This window comes from Cynocephalus volans, chromosome 1 (genome assembly GCF_027409185.1).
Source record: "Cynocephalus volans isolate mCynVol1 chromosome 1, mCynVol1.pri, whole genome shotgun sequence".
NCBI lineage: Eukaryota > Metazoa > Chordata > Mammalia > Dermoptera > Cynocephalidae > Cynocephalus > Cynocephalus volans.
The window spans coordinates 237824019-237843210 of record NC_084460.1 but is presented as its reverse complement, the minus strand read 5'-3'; the positions used below and the strand labels follow the sequence as shown (position 1 = coordinate 237843210).

Below are 19192 nucleotides of genomic sequence, written 5' to 3'. Positions count from 1 at the left end.
AAGTCAGTTTAAAAATTTAGCTCATATAAGTGTCACCTTATATTTTATGTATTAGTGAAATATGCAGATACAATAAAATTTATAATGATAGCTCAAATGATGACATTATAATGATACATTTTGATAAAATGAAATTGAAAAATGAAAACAAAAAATAACTTTTGTCTTTTTACAGGGCATGAAAGAACAGAAACTTGAAGCCAAAAAGAAACGTGAAGAAGAAATAGAAGCAGAAAGACAAATTCTTGATGTGGAAGAAGCAATATACAAACAAGGAGAAAGAAAAAAGGCCATTGAACATGCAAAGCAATATCAATTTTACCAGACAGAAAGAGTGAAGAATTTTCACGTACTATTTGGGTTTTATATTTATATATATACATACATATATATATTTACAATATCTATACATAATTAGACATTATTTAGTTAAAATACTGCATTTTTTTTTTGCAGTCAGGACTTCTTCTTAGTAGAGTTATGAAAGAACGGGATGCCCAGATTGAGTTCCAAAAGAGTAAGATAAAATCAGATAAAAAATGGGAGGAACAATTGAAACTCAATATTGAGAAAGCTTTTAAAGAAGAACAAGTAAAAGTAGAAAAACGACACAGAGAAAGAGTGGCCCTTGCCAAAGATCATCTAAAACAGTATGTATATTTACATTACCTTTTTTGTACCTTCCTGTGTTTCCCATAATGGGTATAGCTTTTTTTTCCTGATTATAAAAGTAATACAGTGCAACTTACTTAAGCTCTCTGAAGGAAAAAAAATTTTTTTTTAAATGTAATATGTGCTAAAATATTTAGTCATCACCTATAGGGAAATACCTGAATAAAATAAAATACTTGGTGGAAAAAGTACAAAGAATGAGGTTAAAAATCACTATCACTCCCTTATCCAGAGATTATAAATTGGTTATTATTGCCATAATAATGCTGCATAACAACCAACCACACAATCTAGTGGCATACAGCAATAAACGATTGCTTCTTATGCTCTGTGGGTTGGCTGGGGTTGGCTCATCCAAGCTGCCCTTGGTTGGGCAGCTTTTCAAGCTGCAAGACTGGCTGGGTTTGCTCATTGCTGTGGGGAGGGTTCTGATGTACTCCATGTATTCATTCTGAAGTCTGAGATAATGCAGCCTCCTTGGGGAATTGTTCATTGTTTAAGCCACTAAGTTTTGGTGTAATTAGTTGCTCAGCAATAGATAACTGAAACATGCTGCACAGCTGCTGGCCCTGTTCCTGGAAGTGAGATTTTTTTTGCACAATCTCACAATTGTTTTTCTAAACAATCTCTAGGCTCCAGACCTGAGCAGTCTATTCCACTGTGGGGCTCTGAGTCTACCTGTAACTCATGATCCACTGGGCATGATAGAGATGAGATAAATAAGGTACCAAGTGACACCAAAATCCCAAGATAGAGGGGATTTTGACCAAGAACCTTAAACATAATTATTGAAAAGAAATTTAACAGAGTGTCTATACACACTGCATAGCTCTCCTGCTTTCGTCCATAGATAGGTAAGCACAGAGAGGAAGGGGCTCGTAGACCTTGCTTTAAGAAAAAGTCACTAATTACTGTCTGTTAATCCCATCAGCTTCCCAAAAGAAGGAAAAATTATCGTAAGATAGCTTACAGCAACTTCCCCTGGATAAGATCATCTAGGAAAAGAATAGAAAGAGAGAGATCTTAAGTGATCTCAACCATTTTATAGTTTTAAATGCCATCTTAAAGACGACTGTAGTATAGATCCTTGAGCCTCAGCTTCACATATCCAGTTGCTGTTTTTGTTCTTATTATTCTCAGAACAGGAAATTTTTTTGCTAAAACAATGAATTATCCAATGGATACATAGATATAATGTTAATGATTTCCAGATTTGCTAAGAAATGTTAAAATTTCACATTTTTTATAACTTGTTGTTTTCCCTTAAAGTAGCAATTTTAAAATTCCGAAACCTTCTTTTCTCCAAGTTGGTTATATCTCTTTTTTTTATAATGGTCTTTAAATCTTGATGTCGACTTGTGAATATGCTTCTAAGAGATTGATAGATATAAAATATTAAATAATTTTAACAAAATAAATAAATAGAGTTTGAAAACGTAGGTTGTTTTTAGAGCAATAGTAAACCTGGTTTACCTGTGGCCAACAGAGACCTTTTCCTTAGCTCCTCCTAAAGAGATCGGCTCTGACTTTAAAACTGCTTACTCTGTACAGATGAATCAATTAGGAATCTCCTGTCCTGAATTGGCTTAAGAATAACAAAGTGAACTTATTGGCTCCCTTAACTGTACAGTCCTCTTTGGCATAGGGGAAGGGAATTTTCACTTTCCTGTAGGTGAATGAAGGGACTCCAGGAAAAACATTTTCTTCATTGGGTGCAGATGAAAGAAAGGAACCCTTGAATGTTGTATAGAACTTATTTTTGGTGAAGAATGAAACACATTTTGAAGAAAGGAAAGTATTGGCAATTCTGGGTTAACCAGAATTGGATTAGTTTTAGTCACTGCTACTTAATATCTGTTCTTTTCCCCAAAGAAATTCACAAGTTCTTCCTCGCAGCTTCAAATCATCCCAGGTTAGAATCTAATTCATTTCTTAAAAAATAATCTATTTTTCTGCTTTGCTCTCAGTTGCAATTATGTTTTTGCTTTAGAATAAAGGAACATGAAGAGGAAGAAGAAAGAAGAAAAAAACATGAAGAAAAAGATGCTGAGGAAATAAAGCGACAGAATTTATTATATGAAATAGAAATGAGAAAAAAACTAGAAAAGAAAAGAGAAGAGATACATGAGAACAGGAGACTATTTTTTGTAAGTTGAAAATGCAAAAGTTCAAAGAATGTACAAAGTCAAATCCCTAACTTTTAATATATTTTTTAAAAATAGAGCAGAAAACAAATTGCTATTAATTTGGGCTCCTAAGGGAATATATACTTTTGAGGGAGCTATACTTGCTGTGGTTTTATGTGTATGTTCTCTCATGCATGAACGAGAAAGAGAGAAGAAAATGAGATTTTTTTTCTAATGAATTCTCTTATCCTTAAAATAAGAGAGCTCTGAGAAATGAATGGGGTGATTTATCTTTGGTATCTGCTATGTTCAATAAATGATAATATTTTATTAAAATGTATTTTATTTCATAATTTTTTACACTTTTTCTTTAAAATTAGTTTTTAATTCTTAAGTAATACATACACAGAATTAAAACATCAAACAGCACCAAAAGGCTTAAAAGAATAGCAGTGTTTTGCTTTACCCCTTCTGCTTCCTGGAGGCAACAACTTCCAAGTTCTTCTAGCTGTTTCTTCTGGTAGAAAATGATATTCTAAATAATCTACATTTAGATTTTAAAATATATATTAGGTTCTAAAAGATATGTATCTTGATTTATCACATTTAGACATTTTCTGCCTTTTTGTCCTGGGAGTTAAGGATTTAGCTCTTTTCTATTACTTCCCCTTTTCATCCTCTCCTCTCCTTCAAATAATTGTCAAAATTTTACTTAAATCATTATTATCTTTATATAAATGTTTTCTCTGCAGAGCCGAGTAATATACTATGATTATATTTCTTAGCTTGCATAAATGTTTATTATTCTATGATTAAAATAATTATGTTTGTTTTTCTTTGCTTTGATGATACCATACCTCAATTTTCCCATATGTTCAATTATTTCTGGCAAATGTATGTCGATATTAGTTTTCAGATATTCAGCTAAGTAATATTAAATTATCTGTACTGTTTTTCTTGAAGTTTGCCCTTCCAGAGTCTTGCATCCTTCCCTTCCTTCTGGACTGCTTGCTTGCTGGACCTGCTGCACAGCTGTCATCCTGGGACTTCCCTGTGCCACTTTCTGTGGCCGTACCTCCTATTTCCTGAATCTTATGTCTTCTTCTTTCTTAGTTTACTTCCTTACCTTGCTGAAATATACCTTTGAGTAGCTTCCTAAGAAAGGCTGTATGGGAGGTAAAATTTTGAATTATTTGAAAATGTTACCTTCTAAAGTCATGCTTGATTTATAGTTTGACTGGTCGTAGAATTCTGGGTTCAGAATTCAGAATAAAGAATTTAGTATTCATGGTTTCATATTCCTCTAGCATTCAGTATTGCTACTGAGAAGTATGATGCCAATTATAGTCTTCATCTGATGTATGTGATTGCTTTTCTTTTTGTCTTTCTCTTCTGTCTCTATGAATGGTTTTATCTCTGGTGCTCTAAAATTTCACAGTGATGTGCCTTGGTATAGGTCTTTTTCATTTGTTTTGCTGGGCACTCAGTTGCGTCCAATCTGGAAACTCATATTCCTTTCATCCTGGGAACTTTTCTTTTTTTTTTCTTTTTTTGTTTTTTTTTTTGTTAAAAGATGACTAGTAAGGGGATTTTAACCCTTGACTTGGTGTTGTCAGCACCACACTCACCCAGTGAGCCAACCGGCCATCCCTATATGGGATCTGAACCTGTGGCCTTGGTATTATCAGCACCACACTCTCCCGAGTGAGCCATGGGCTGGCCCAGAACTTTTCTTGTTTTATTTCTTGGATAATTTTGTACCTTTCCATTTTGTTTCTTTTATTGTTCTAGGACCCCTCTGATAGTTACTGAACTTTCTGAATTGATGCTCTAATTTTTAAAAATTTTGTCTCATTAGTTAGGAGAAAGCTCAAAAGCATATAATAGAAAATCCAAAATAATAATAGCTTAAACAATTGCAAGGTTTAAAGTACAGGGATGCTCATTCCAAGGCTGGTAATGGCAACTCCAGAGTCCACAGGGACTGAGGCACCCTTTTTTTTTTAACTCTTCTATTCTTGAAACATAGATGGTATCTGTCCTCAAGATTGCCTCATGGCCCTGAATGTCTGCTAGAGCTCCAGCCCTCATGTTCACATTCCAGGCAGCAAGAGGAAGAAAGGATGAAAGTCAAAAGGAGTTACCTGACTATCTGTTCTCCTTTTAAGGAACTTTTCCAGAAGTCCCACTTATCAATTTCTAGTAAATCTCATTGGTCGGAATTTAGTCACACCTAGCTGAAGAGAAAGCTTGGAAATGTAGTCTTTTAGTTGACCATATTTTTACCCTGAGTAAAATCTGGGGCCTGCTACTAATAAAGAAGAGAATAAGGAATCTTGGGTAGGCAACTAATTGTTTCTGCCATTTTTTGTTCTATTTTGAGAGTTATCCTCAACTTTATATTCTAAGCCTTCTTCTGAATTTTTTCTTTTAGCTATCAAAGTTTCAATTTCTAAGAATTTTACTTGTAATTTTATTTTTCTTTTTTAATAAAATCTTTTTATTTGTTCATGGGTACAATAATTTTTATCTCTCAGAGTCACTTTCAAGTGAGACAGACCTAGTTTTGAATGCTAACTCTGCCATTTACTAGCTATGTGACCTTAAGCTGAAGCTTTTACTTTTTAAAAAAGAGAATTAACTTTGTGTTTAACAGGAATCTATTTAGGGTTATCACAGGAGTGGGTTAGTTATTATGAGAGTGGTTTTCTTCTGCCAGTTGGGCATGCTCCTGCCCTCTTGCCCTGTGATGCCTCAGCCATGTTAAGATGCAGTAAAAAGGCCCTCACCAAATGAGGCCCCCTTGGATTTCCCAGCCTCTAGAACTATAAAAAATAAAAATTTTTTTTTTCTATAAATTATCTAGGCTCAGGTATTCAGTTATAGTAACAGAAAATGGATGAAGATAATCTCTGATCATCTCTTTAGGATAAGTTTTTAAGAGAGAAATAGCTGGGTCAAAAGCTGTGACCATTTGACAATTCTTATTAGATATTGATATGCTAAAAGATATTTTTCTTTGTGATGTGATGATGTACAATTTTTCCCCAAGGAACATATGCATGATAAAAATGTCATCAAAGCCGTAGAACAGCAGCAGCAAGAGGAGGAAGATGAAAAGATTAGAAAATTTATCAAAGCAAAAAAGCGTCTTACACAAATAAGGAAAGAAAAAGAATCTGAAACACGCAGGTAGGCTTTTAAAATGATTTATCTAATTAAAAAATTACCACCTGAAATGATTTTACTACAAATCAGAAGTTGTGATACAAGAGTAATCTTTAGGAATACAGGTCTTATTATTTTATATATGACTACGGCATTTAGTGATATGATGATTTCAGTTTGGGGTGGGTGGTTTGAGGGTGCCTTAGAATATCCAGGACATCTGTCTGGTAGATGGATGGAAATACTGGTCTGCTCTATGAGAGGGAATTGAGCTGGAGGTATCTCTATGAGCGTTGGTATATAAGTGGTAGTTGGAGCTGTAGATACAGGTGAGCTCACTTAGGGAATGCTTACCTCCAGAGAACACATGACTTGCTCCCTTAACTCTTCTGGATCGGTATTCAGATATTACCTTCTCATTGAATTACAGCCCCTCCCAATTGCTTGTCCCTTCAACTGCTTTCTTTTTCCTCATTGCTTGAAATATAAAACTGTATATTTTAATTATTTATTTTGTTTACTGTTCCTCTCCCCCAGAAATAATGAAAGCTCCATGAAGCAGAAATTTTTAATGTTTTTGTTCACTGTTATGTCCCCAGAACCTGAAACAGTGTTTGGCACATAGTAAGCAATCAATAAAAGTGTTTAAAATATTGCTTTTTGGAATCCTAGCTTAAATGTCACCTTTTCCACTAAGGCTTCCTCTTTTTCTCCTTTGTCTGTATCACTTTCTAGCTTTCTCATGACATTTATCACCCTTTGCCTTGTATAATTATTTGCATAAATGTCTTTTCTCCACTTTAGATTGTATTTCTTTTCTCATCATTCCTCATATGTTGCTTTGCGAATTCACTCAATAAGTTAGTGAATTTGTCACAACTAGGTTAAAGTATTTTTTGCTCAATTTCCTGAATAAAAGTGCCCCCATTCCTTTAACAAAATGTATTGATTATTTATGATGTACCAGGCACATGTTTGGCCCTCGACTAGAGAGAGGACTATCCAGTCCCTGACCTTACGAATTTCATAGTGTAGAAGGAGAGAGACATATAAACAGATAAAGTCAACAAAGTGCTGTGAATAAATTCCAGACAGGATATAGTGAGAAAATAGATTTATTCAGAATTTTGATAATTTTTATTATATATTTTATAAATTTTATTTAAAGAAAGGCCTTTTATAGACTAAGCCTCCAGTGTTAGAGTAAGCAGGGTAGTCTGATATTTTAACATATTTTTCAATGTGGAGAATTTTAACACCTTATTTCCTATTCACACATGCACACACACACACACAATCACATTATACATATTACTCTCTTTGGATTTCTATAATTTTTGTTACTTTATATTAAAAAAAATTTCCACTTAAAACAATCAATGAGTATAAGGATCAATGGGCTCCTTTTAGTTTTGTAAAAAACTGTACAATATCTCAAACTGTCTAATTAAATTATATTGGCTCCACTGCAAATATGTTCATGAACATTTGATAAATGTGGTTATTTTGTTATAGGCTAATGGAGGAACGGAGAGAAAGAATAAATAATTTCCTGAGTGAACTAATGAAAGAGAAATTTGACAATGAAGATTTGATTATTGCTAGAGATATTGCAGAAGCTGAGGCTCAATGGGAAAAAAGAGAAAAAGAAAAATATGAAAAAAACAAAGCTGAATTAAAAGCGATTGCAGAATATAGAGCCAATGTGGTAAACCATTCAATTATGACTAATAAAAATAGACAAATTTAAGACCTTTCCACTGGAGTTTCCACCCCCTCTGCTTCTCTGCAGAGATATGAAAAACAATGTGTGAATTATCTTCCTGTATTCTTAAAATCAGACAATGTTTACTTTCTAACAGATGACATAACAATCAATTACAAATAAGATATTTATAGATGCAAAGTAATAATCTCTTCTGTTACAGAACCAACTGAAATGCAAAGATTGTTATTCACTTAATGTACTTTCCATTTGAATGTTTTTAAGACAAACCAAGTAAAAATTGCCCTATTATATTTCTGTATTTCTTAATCTTTCAAAATTGATCTCCTACATGACTGACTGTTAGAACATTTAAACTGGATAATTTATAAACATTTTAGCAATTAATTTTTCACCTACAAATATTTCCCTTCCTTGAGAAGGTACAGCTTTTTTCTGTTGCTGTATTTTCTTTTTTAAATCAATAGAGATTGTTCTGTATCACTCTACTTAGTTTCACTGGGTGTTTTCTGGTATTCAGGGAATAAAACAAAACCAAAGTAAATTGTCCACATGGGAATCAACCCAGGTGCATACAGTTTTCTGCTCCCGCATTAGTCCTGCCTGACTTTCTGCTTGGAGCTTTCTAACTCCGTGACTTTTTAAACTGGACTGCTTGCTAAAAGTGGTTTTAACTTTTTTCCTTTACCTTTAAACATCTAGATGAAAAATAAAGAGGAAGAAGAAAGACAAAGAAAAATAGAGGATAAAGAACAATTCCTGGCTATCAGGAAAGCAGATCAGGTTTTCCAAGAGCATGAAAAAGAGAAAAAACACAAAGCTGATAAAGAACACCAAGAGGTTCAAGATGCCCATATTCAGCAAATGGTAATTATTCCGAAATGTTTATACTTATTTTAGCACTAAATATGTAATATAGAATTCATGCTAATATTCTGTCTCCCAAGCAGTTTTTTTGATCAGGTAAGAACAAATGGTCATTATGGTTATGACACAATAAATTGTATAAAAAATGTGAGGTTAGGGGCTGGCCAGTTAATTCACTTGGGAGAGCATGGTGCTGGTAATACCAAGGTCATGGGTTCAGATCCCTGTACCGGCTAGCTGCCAAAAAAAAGAAAAAAGAAAAGTTAGGTTGGTTTCTGTTTTTATCTGCATTGAAGTCCCCATACTAGGTTTATCTTTACACAATGTTTATACTTTCCTAGTGTCTATTATGCTTTAGTAAATGTTAAAGAAAATATTTCCTCTAAGATCTAGAATAAGATAAGTATGCCTGCTTTCCCTACTCTTATTCAACATAGTACTGGAAGTTCTAGCCAGAGTAATTAGGCAAGAGAAAGCAATAAGTGGCATCCAGATTGGAAAGGAGGAAGTCAGACTATCCCTATTTGCAGATGACATGATCATATACATGGAAAACCCTAAAAACTCCACCAAAAAATTGCTAGAACTAATAAATAAATTTAGTAAAATGGGAGGATACAAAATCAACATACAAAAATCAAAAGCCTTCCTATAAGCCAATAAGGAAACATTTGAAAAAGAAATCAAGAAAATAATCCCATTTAAACAGCTACCAAAAAATTGAAATATCTATGAGTAAATTTAACCAAGGAGGTGAAAGATATCTATAATGAAATCCATAAAACATTGGTGAAAGAAATTGAAGAAGACACCAATAAATGGAAAGATATCCCATGTTCATGGATTGGAAGAATTAACATCATCAAAATGTCCATATACGCAAAGCAATCTATAGATTCAATGTAATCCCTATCAAAATACTAATGACATTCTTCAGAGAAACAGAAAAAATCTTAAGTTTTGCATGGAGCACAAAATACTCTGCATAGCCAAAGTTATCCTAAATAAAAAGAACAAAGCTGGAGGCATCACACTACCTGACTTCAAAATATACTTTAAAGTTATAGTAACCAAAACAGCATGGTACTGGCATACAAATAGACAAATAGATCAATGGAATGAATAGAGATCCCAGAAATAAATCCATGCATTTACAGCCAACTGATTTCTGATAAAAGTGCCAAGAATATACATTAGGGAAAGAACAGCCTCTTCAATAAATGGTGCTGGTAAAACTGGATATTCACATGCAAGAGACTGAAACTAGAACCCTTCATTACATAAACATTTGAAAGAAAATATTAAAAAAATGAAACTAGACCCCATGTTTCACCATACATAAAAATCAACTCTGGGCTAGCCAGTTAGCTTCGCTGGTTAGAGTCTGGTGCTGATAACACCAGGGTCCAGGGTTCAATCCCCCCATCAGTCAGCTGCCAAAACAGTCAGACAAAAAATCACCACAAAATGGATTAAAGACCTAAATTTAAGACCCAAAATTATGAAACTACTAGAAGAAAACTTAGGGGAAACACTACATGAAATGGGAGTTGGGCAGCTCTTTTTTAAGTGAGACTACAAAGGCAGAGGCAACTAAAGCAAAAATGCGTAAATGGGACTATATCAAACTGAAAAGCTTCTGCATAGCAGGGGACACTATCAACAAAGTGAAAAGAAACCTACAGGATGGGAGAAAGTTTGCAAACTACAGATCAGACAAGGGGCTAATATCCAGACACATAGGGACCTCAAACAACAGCAAAAACAACAACCACCACCAAAAAAACACGAAACACCTCAGTTAAAAAATAGGCAAAGGACCTGAACAGACATTTCTCAAAAGAAGACATACAAATGGGCAACAGATAGGTGAAAAAAATGCTCAAAATCACAAATCAGGGAAATGAAAATTAAACCCATAAAGAGTTATCAGTTAGAATGGCTGTTATCAACAAGACAGAAAATAACAAATGCTGACAAGGATGCAGAGAAAAGGGAACTCTCCAACAATATTAGGGGGAATGTAAATTGATACAGCATTGTAGAAAACAGTATGCAGGTTTCTTGGAGAACTAAAAATAGATCTACCTTATGATCCAGCTATTCTACTACAGGGTATATACCCAAAGGAAATGAAATCAAGATATCAAAATAGGGGCTGGCTAGTTAGCTCAGTTGGTTAGAGTGCAGCCTTATAAATACCAAGGTTACAAGTTCAGATCCCTGTACTGGCCAGCGGACAGAAAAAAAAAAAAGACACCTGCATTCCCATGTTCATTGCAACAGTATTCACAATAGCCAAGAGATGGAATCAACCTAAATGTCTATCAACAGATGAATGGATTTTAAAAACTGGGGTATATATACACAATGGAATACTATTCAGCTATAAAAGGATAGGAGACCATCATGTTAAGTGAAGTAAGCCAGGCACAGAAAGACAAAGATTGCATGTCTGTCTCCTGTGTGGAATCTAGGGGGGAAAAAAAAGTGGTTCTTGTAGGAGAGTAGAATAATAGATGCCAGAGGCTGGGAAGGGAAGGAGGGCAGAGGGGAGGGGAAGAGGTGGATTAATGGATACAAAGTTACATGTAGGAAGAACAAGTTCTGGTGTTCTAGGCTGACTAGAGCGAATAATATTATACTGTATATTTCTAAAATAGCTAGAAAAGAGGATCTTGACCATGATCACCACAAAGAAAAGATTAATGTTTAGGTCAACCCTAAGTAAATCATTGTACGATATAGGCCTGTATTGAAACAACACACTGTACCCCACAAATATGTACAATTAAAAAAATAAAATACAAATGCATGTGGCAGACCATAATGCTTATCTTTGTTTTACTTGTTTTCCTCACTGTATACCAGAGACTACGTTAATAGTTTCACATTTGAGGTGAATGTTGATATGAGAGATTTTTAAAGATGTGTAGAGGATCTGCCAGATAAACAAACCTGTTTTCTAAAATGGCTGTACCATTTTGCATTTCTACCAGCAGTGTATGCAAGCTAGCACAAGTTACTCCACATCCTCGCCTACACTTGGTATTGTCATCCTTTAATTTTAACTATTTCAGTGTAGTGACATCTCATGTCTTTATTTTGCATTTCCCTAATGACCAAAGATATGAATATCCTTTCATGTCCTTGCTAGTCATTTGTATGCCTTCTTTTGTGAAGTTGCCAGTAATTAAATTAGGGGGTTTTTTTATTGTTGAGTTTTTTAAACTAATTTTTTTTGTGGTAAAATATATGTAACATAAAATTTAACATTTTAACTATTTTTAAGTGTATGAGTCAGTAGCATTAAGTACGTTCACGTTGACCACAACCTCTATACATCTCTAGGACTTTTTTATCATCCTATACTAAAACTGTGAACAATAAACAGAAACCCCTCACTCCCTCTTCATTCTATCCCTGGTAACCACTGTTCTACTTTCTGTCTCTATGAATTTGATTGATCTAGGTACCTCATAAAAGTGGAATCATACAATGTTTGTTTTTGTGTGTTTGGCTTATTTCATTTAGCCTAATGTCTTCAAGGTTTATCTGTGTTGTGGTATGAAGTACGTATCACTTTTATTTCTTTTTAAGGCTGAATAATATTCCATTGTATGTATATAACACATTTTGTTCATCCATATATCCATCAATGGACATTTGGGTTATTTCCACCTTTTGGGTATTGTGAATAATGCTTCTGTGAACAATGGTATACAAATATCTGTTTGAGTCCCTGCTTTTATTCCTTTTGCTTATATTGTATAGCCAGAGTAGAATTGCTCAATCACGTGGTGATATTTTGAGGAGCTGCCATACTGTTTTCCACAGTAGTTGTACCATTTTACATTTCCAGCAGCAATGTATAAGGGTTCCAATTTCTCCAAACAACATTTGCTTTTCCTTTTTTTTCTTTAGTAATAGCCATTACAGTGCGTTTGAAGTGGTTTCTCATTGTGGTTTTCATTTGCATTTCTCTAATGATTAGTGATGTGGAACATGTTTTCGTGTGCTAATGGGCCTTTTGTATATATCTTCTTTGGAGAAATGTCTACTTTAGTCCTTGCCTGTTTTTGGATATGATTGTTTTTTGTTGTTGGTTTTAGGAGTTCTTTTATATTCTGGATATTAATCTATTATCAGGTATATGATTTGCAAATATTTTCTCCCATCCCATTCTGTTGATAGTGCCCTTGAGGCACAAAAGTTTTTAATTTTCATGAAGTCCAATTTGTCTACTTTTTCTTTTGTTGCCTGCACTTTTGGTGTGATATCTAAGACATTATTTCCAAATTTAATGTTATGAAGCTTTTTCTCTCTGTTTTGTTCTAAGAGTTTTATAGTTTTAGATCTTAAATTTGGTTCTTTGATCCATTTTGAGTTAATTTTTGGATATGGTGTTATGTAAGAGTACAGCTTCATTCTTTTGCATGTTTTCATATTGTTTTCTTACTTCCTATTTGTTCTATCATTTACTGAGATAGAAGTAGTGAAATCTGCAACTACATTTGTTGCATTATCTATTCTTTTACTTCTAGCAATTTCTGCTTCATGTAGTTTGTATCTCTGTTGTTAGTTGCATATACATTCATAATTATTTATCTTCCTGCTATATTGATTCTTTGTATCATTTTGGAATGTCCCTCTTTATTCTCTAGCAATATTTCTGTTGTTTTGTTGGTGAGGGGTGGGAGGAAATGTGGCCAATAATTGGAATTTTATTGAAAACGTAGATGAGATTTATTTTTTATAGTGCTAGAATATACATAACAAAAAATTATAAAATTTAGCATTTTAATAATTTTTAACTGTATAGTTTTATGGTGTTAAATACATTTGTGTAGTCATGCAATCATTATTATTTGTTTTAAAGATGATTTTGCCTGATATTAATACAGCCACTACGGCTCTTGCATGCTTTGTTTGCATGGTATATCTTTTTTCTTCCTTTTACTTGCAATATATTTGTGTTTTTAAACTTAAAGCACCTCTCTTGTAAACAATATATAGTTAGATTTCATTTTTGTTATCTGACAATCTCTGTCTTTTGTTGGAGTACTCAGTCTAAACCCATTTAATGTAATTATTGATGTGTTTGAATTTAGTTGTGTCATTCTGTGATTTGTTTTCAATTATCTCAGCTCTTTTGGTTTCACCTCTTTTTTGTTACTGAGGTTTTTTTTGTTTCCTTTTTGGCATATCACTTAAATAAACCTGTTTTATTTTTAGTTCCATTTCAGTTCATGCATGCGTGTGTGCGTCATTGTTTGGTCACGGTCTCTCAACTTTGGCATTGTTGACTTTGCAGACCGGGTAGTTCCTTACTGTGGGGAACATCCTGTGCATTTTCAGATGTTTAGCAGCATCTCTTGTATCTCCCCACTAGATGCCAGTAGTGCACTCCCTAGGTTGTAACAACCAAAAATATCTCTAGTCATTACCAAATATCTCTTTGGGGGAAAATTTGCCCCATTTGAGAACCAGTGCTCTAGAGATTACAGAATGTATTATTTACTAATCATGTTCTACTTCAATAAATACTGTTTGCAGTGCCATATAGAAACTTTGCACAATTTAGCTCCATCCCTTCCCCTTAAGCTATCGTTTTAATATATATTACATATACGAAGGTACTTTCAAAAGTCCATGGAAAGATTTGCATTTTCTTTCAATTCTGTTTTTCCACGAACCTTTTGAAGTATCCTAATATATACACAATAGATCCAACTTTGCAAAGGTATGTTTTTTGCTTTAAATAGTTTTATGTCATTTGAAGAAATTATGAGCAGAAAGGAGAAAATATATATACTTTCTGTTTACCCATATATTTACTATTTCCAGTGTTCTTCACTCCTTCCTGTCCATTCCAGTTACCATCTTGTGCCATTTCTGTTCATCCTGAAGACTTCTTTTAACATGTCTTGTAACACAAGTGTGCTAGCAATAAATTTTTCCAGTTTAAGTTTTTCTAGGAAGTCTTCATTTTATTAGATATAAAATTATTGGGTTTTTTTTTTTTTCAGATCTTTGAATATGTTATTCCGGTATCTTCTTTATTTAGTTCTTTGATCCAGCCAGATATTCCAGTATCTGGTTTTCATTGTTTATGGTGAGAAATCAGCTGTTAATCATGTTATTGGTCTCCAGTATGTGATGTGTCACTTTTCTCTTATTGTCGTCAAGATTTTTTTGGCTTTCAGCAGGTCAACTATGTGTTTTCCTTGTGTTTATCCTACTTGGGGTTTTTGTTGCTTCTTGCATTTGCAAGTTAATATCACCAAATATGGAAAGTTTTGTACATCATTTCTTTAAATACTTTTCTTGCCTCTCTTTTTATCTTTTCTTCAGGGACCCAATTTACACATACATAGACATTTGATATTGTGTCACAGATCTCTGAGGCTTTATTTTTTATCAATATTTTTCTCTCTGTTCTTCAGATGGGACAAAATCTGTATTGATCTACCTTCAAATTCACTGGTTCTGATATGAAGTCATCTAGTAAATTTTTTATTTCTATTATTGAACTTTTCAACTCTATAATTTCATTTAGTCCTTTATTTCTGTTTAGATTCTGTATTTGTTCATTCATTCTGAGCATATTTTTCTTTAATTCATTGGATACATTCATAATAGCTGCTTTGAAATATCTTTGTTAAATTCAATATCTGATTCCACTCTGAGTTAGTTTCTATTGAGAATAAGGTAACTGTTTCCTGTTTCTTTGTGGTCTAGTAATTCCTGATTGAAAACCTGACATTGTATAGAGGATATTGTAGCAATTCCACATTCTGTTTTGTTCTGAGAATTATTTTTTGTTTTAGCATGTAATTGCTCTCCCTAGACTCAAACTATGAAACCTTTCTTTATCACAATACTAAGTCTCTGATGTCTCTGATGAAACAGTTGTATTTTTTTAAAGCTTGACTCCCTGGGGTTCTTCACTGTACTGGCATAATTTTCCAGCAAACCAATAATGTGGGCAGAGTTTATGTTCAGACACCTTCCTTAAGTCCGTAATGCTTTTACCTCTGTTGCACAAGCTGTGTGTACATGAGAAAGATACTCAAAAAAAAAAAAACAACAAAACAAAACCCCAGCAAATTCACCATTTCTCCAGGCTTTTAATTTTTGTTAGGTTCCCTGGGGTCTCCTGTGTGAATGTGTAGTTTAGCATTTAGGGATGTCTGTGGAGTTTATCATCTCAGCTTCTTTTGTTTCTTTTCCAATCTTATTGAATGTCATTTTCTATTTTTCAAACTTCTGATATTCCGTCACCAATTTAACAAATAGCACATAAGCCTTAATTTTGGATTGTAAAACTCAGTAATAAAATAGTTGATATTTCATATTCATATGTTTGCTGTATTCCCTCAAAAATTTCAATTTATGGTAGATGTCAGGTTTGGGCTATTGTTTTATGCTTAAGTTTTGTATTTTAAAAAATATTTTCAGGAATATTAAATATATTCATAAGTAGGCTATTTTTGACACTGGGAAGACAAAATAAAAGTTGTCAACCAAAACTTCACAAGAAAGCTATAAAAATCATCCCATCCAATATAAATTAATATAAACAGTTAAAAGACAAAAAAATTTTTTTTTGTTTTGTTTTTTTGGTGGCTGGCCGTTACAGGGATCCAAACCCGTGACCTTGGTGTTACCAGCACCACACTCTCCCAACCAGCCAACCCCTAAAAGACAAAAGTTTTATAAAATACTGGTAAATTGGCTTTTGGCAGATTGCCTGGAGTACTTATTCCACTTGACTCCTTCCTGATCAACCTACATTGATAATGTCACTTGTTGTTTCAACTTCAAATCCTTGGGAAACAGAGGGTGTAATTGGTTTAATTTAGTTCAGATATTCGCTGATGATTTAATCTTATGTGGCTGGGGTACCTGTTATGTACTGGGGTGACTCAGGACAGAGTTGAGTGAGTTCCTTCAGAATAGTGGATGAGTGGGGACAGTGATTCGTATGTCTTCTAAACTGCCAAAGTTCACATCTTATAAATGGTTGAAACAGGATTCTAAACTCAATTACCTGATTTTTGTCTAAATTTCATACTTCTATTTTGCTGTATTGTTTCTTTGAAGATATATCACATAAGGCTTTTAATGTAAGTTTCATTGAGCCACTGCTTTGAGCATGATACTATTCTAAGAAGCATGGAAGAGTTTCTGAAATAAATTATTATATATATATAGTTGTGAAATCAGAACTTGTAAAATATCAAGGAGTTTAGAAAATGTTACCTACATCTTCAAATGCTACATATATTTAGAAAGTTGATATTCTTAACCAATATTAAATTGTATTTCTTTTCTTTCCCAAATAGGCCAAAAATAAGTTGAATGCAAAACAAGCAAAACAAGCAGAATTAGATTATTGGAGACTTACTGAAGAACTTGTGGCTGAGAAGGAGAAAGAATTTCAGGATTATGCCAGAGAAGTCATTGAACTTGAATCCAAATCAACAAATAAATATATTTATCCTCTTGTAAAAGCTGTACAGGAAGGATCTGGAGGTGGACATGGACCAGTTTCTGTGGGCAGAGGTGGATTAAGGCCCAGCTATCAGGCAAATGATATTACTGGAGTCCAGCTCCCTTTTTATAACTCTCAAAGATCAAAATATAATAATTTTCAAAAGTCTAAGGGAAGGCTAGGTTTTACACGGTAGAAAAATATTTATTTTTGAATTTAAGATTGAGAAGACTAAGTTGGAGCAAATATCATTAGCTACAAATGTAAATGGATTATATATTTATAATTTTTGTTAATAAAGCTGCTCTTCATCTAAGTACAATTATGTCTAATTTAATTGATTCTACACAATCTTTCCATTGGGTATATATTAAAATCCCAAGGTTAATTGATTTGGATTCCTTTTTTTATTGTGGTAAAATACACAATGTAAAATTTATTTTTAAATGTATTCAGTGGCAGCAAGTGCACTCACAAAATTGGTAATTATGATCATCTAGTTTCACAACTTTGTTACTCCAAATGGAAACCCTGTATCCATTAAACACACTCCCTATTCCCACTCCCCACCACCTCAGGCAACCCCTAAGTTATCTGGGTGGTTTCCAGTCCTTTGTCTATATGGATTTGTCTACTCTGGATATTTCACATAAATGGAGTCATACTGTGGTTTTTTGTGTCTGCCTTATTTCAGCATATTTTCAAGTTTCATCCATGTTGTACCATGTCAGTACTTCATTCTGTTTATGGCTGAATAATTATCCACTGGATATATTTGTCTCTTTAGCAGAAATTCATATGCTTATTTGCTTTATCCTTCAGTACTTAAGTATTAGTACCATTTGTAGTTCATTTTGCAGAGTGTATCTCACTAGACATATACAAATTACCATGTTTTAAAATCACTTAAAATAATTCTTCTAAATGTAGTTTTGCCACCAAGTTGATACACGTTCAGTGGTTTTTATTAATTGCATTTTCCTGCTCCTTTACTTCTTAAAATGTTTTGTGGCAAGAAACAGAACATAAAATTTAGCATCCTAACCATTTCTAAGTGTACAGTTGAGTAAAATATATTCATATTGCTGTGCAGTCTCCAGAACTTTTGTGATTTTGTGTAATTAAAACTCTATACCCATAAAACAACTACTCACCATTTCCCTTTCTGGGCACTGCCATCCTACTTTCTATTTTTTTTTTTTTTTTGGGCAACTGGCTGGTATGAGGATCTGAACCAGCTGAGCTAACCAGCCAGCCTGTGTTTATGAATCTTACCACTCTAGATACCTCATGTAAGTGGAATCATACAAGTGTATGTCCTTTTGTGACTATTTAGCTTAATGTCATGGTTTCATCTGTTATAGTGTGTCAGTTTCCTTCCTTTTTAAGACTGAGTAATGTTCCATTGTATGTATATTGCACATTATTCATTCCTTCATGAATGGACACTTGGGTTACTTCCACCTCTTAGTTATCTGTGAGTAATGCTGCTATAAACATGGGTGTGCAAATAAACTCTTTGAGATCCTTTCAGTTCTTTTGGACACAAACCCAGAAGTGGGCTTGTTGAATCATACAATTCTACTTTACATTTTAAAGAATTGCCATACTGTTTCTCATAGCAGCTGCACCATCTTACATTCCTACCAACAGTGCACAAGGGTGCACATCCCTGCTAACATTATTATATTTTTTATAATAGCCATCCACAGGTGGCTACGAGGTGCTATCTCATTGTGGTTTTGACTTGCATCCATGATTAGTGATGTCAAACATTTAAAAAATGCTTATTAACCATTCACATTTCATGTTTGGAGAAATGTCTACTCAACTACTTTGCCCATTTTTTTAAAAGCTGTTTTGTTGAGTTGTAGTTCTTTATTCTGGATATTGACTCCTTATCGGATATGATTTGCACGTTTCTCATTCCTCAGGTTGCTTTTTTACTGTTGGGTTCTTTGTCCATTATTTCTCTTTAAGAGAAAATATATTGTTCACTATTACACAAAAGAATCTTGGTTTTTTTTCATTTAATATGTTCTAGAAACCTCAGCATAGCTGTATATGAAGATCCTCATTCCTTTTCCAACTGTCACAGTATTCTGTTGCAAGGGTATACCAGTTTATTCAACTAGT

The 19192-nt window shown here is 33.6% G+C and overlaps 1 protein-coding gene across 1 annotated transcript in view; it reads left to right on the top strand.

The window, feature by feature from the left end:
* Nucleotides 1-17252, top strand: part of CFAP210 (cilia and flagella associated protein 210) — a 36246-nt gene extending 18994 nt beyond the window's left edge. Inside the window, exons 3-9 of the mRNA XM_063085762.1 lie at nucleotides 176-349; nucleotides 457-650; nucleotides 2663-2819; nucleotides 5851-5990; nucleotides 7482-7674; nucleotides 8395-8559; nucleotides 16908-17252. Of these exons, the coding sequence (XP_062941832.1) occupies nucleotides 176-349; nucleotides 457-650; nucleotides 2663-2819; nucleotides 5851-5990; nucleotides 7482-7674; nucleotides 8395-8559; nucleotides 16908-17252 (1368 nt within the window). The remainder of the gene's footprint in view (nucleotides 1-175; nucleotides 350-456; nucleotides 651-2662; nucleotides 2820-5850; nucleotides 5991-7481; nucleotides 7675-8394; nucleotides 8560-16907) is intronic.
* The last annotated feature ends 1940 nt before the right edge of the window (nucleotides 17253-19192 follow it).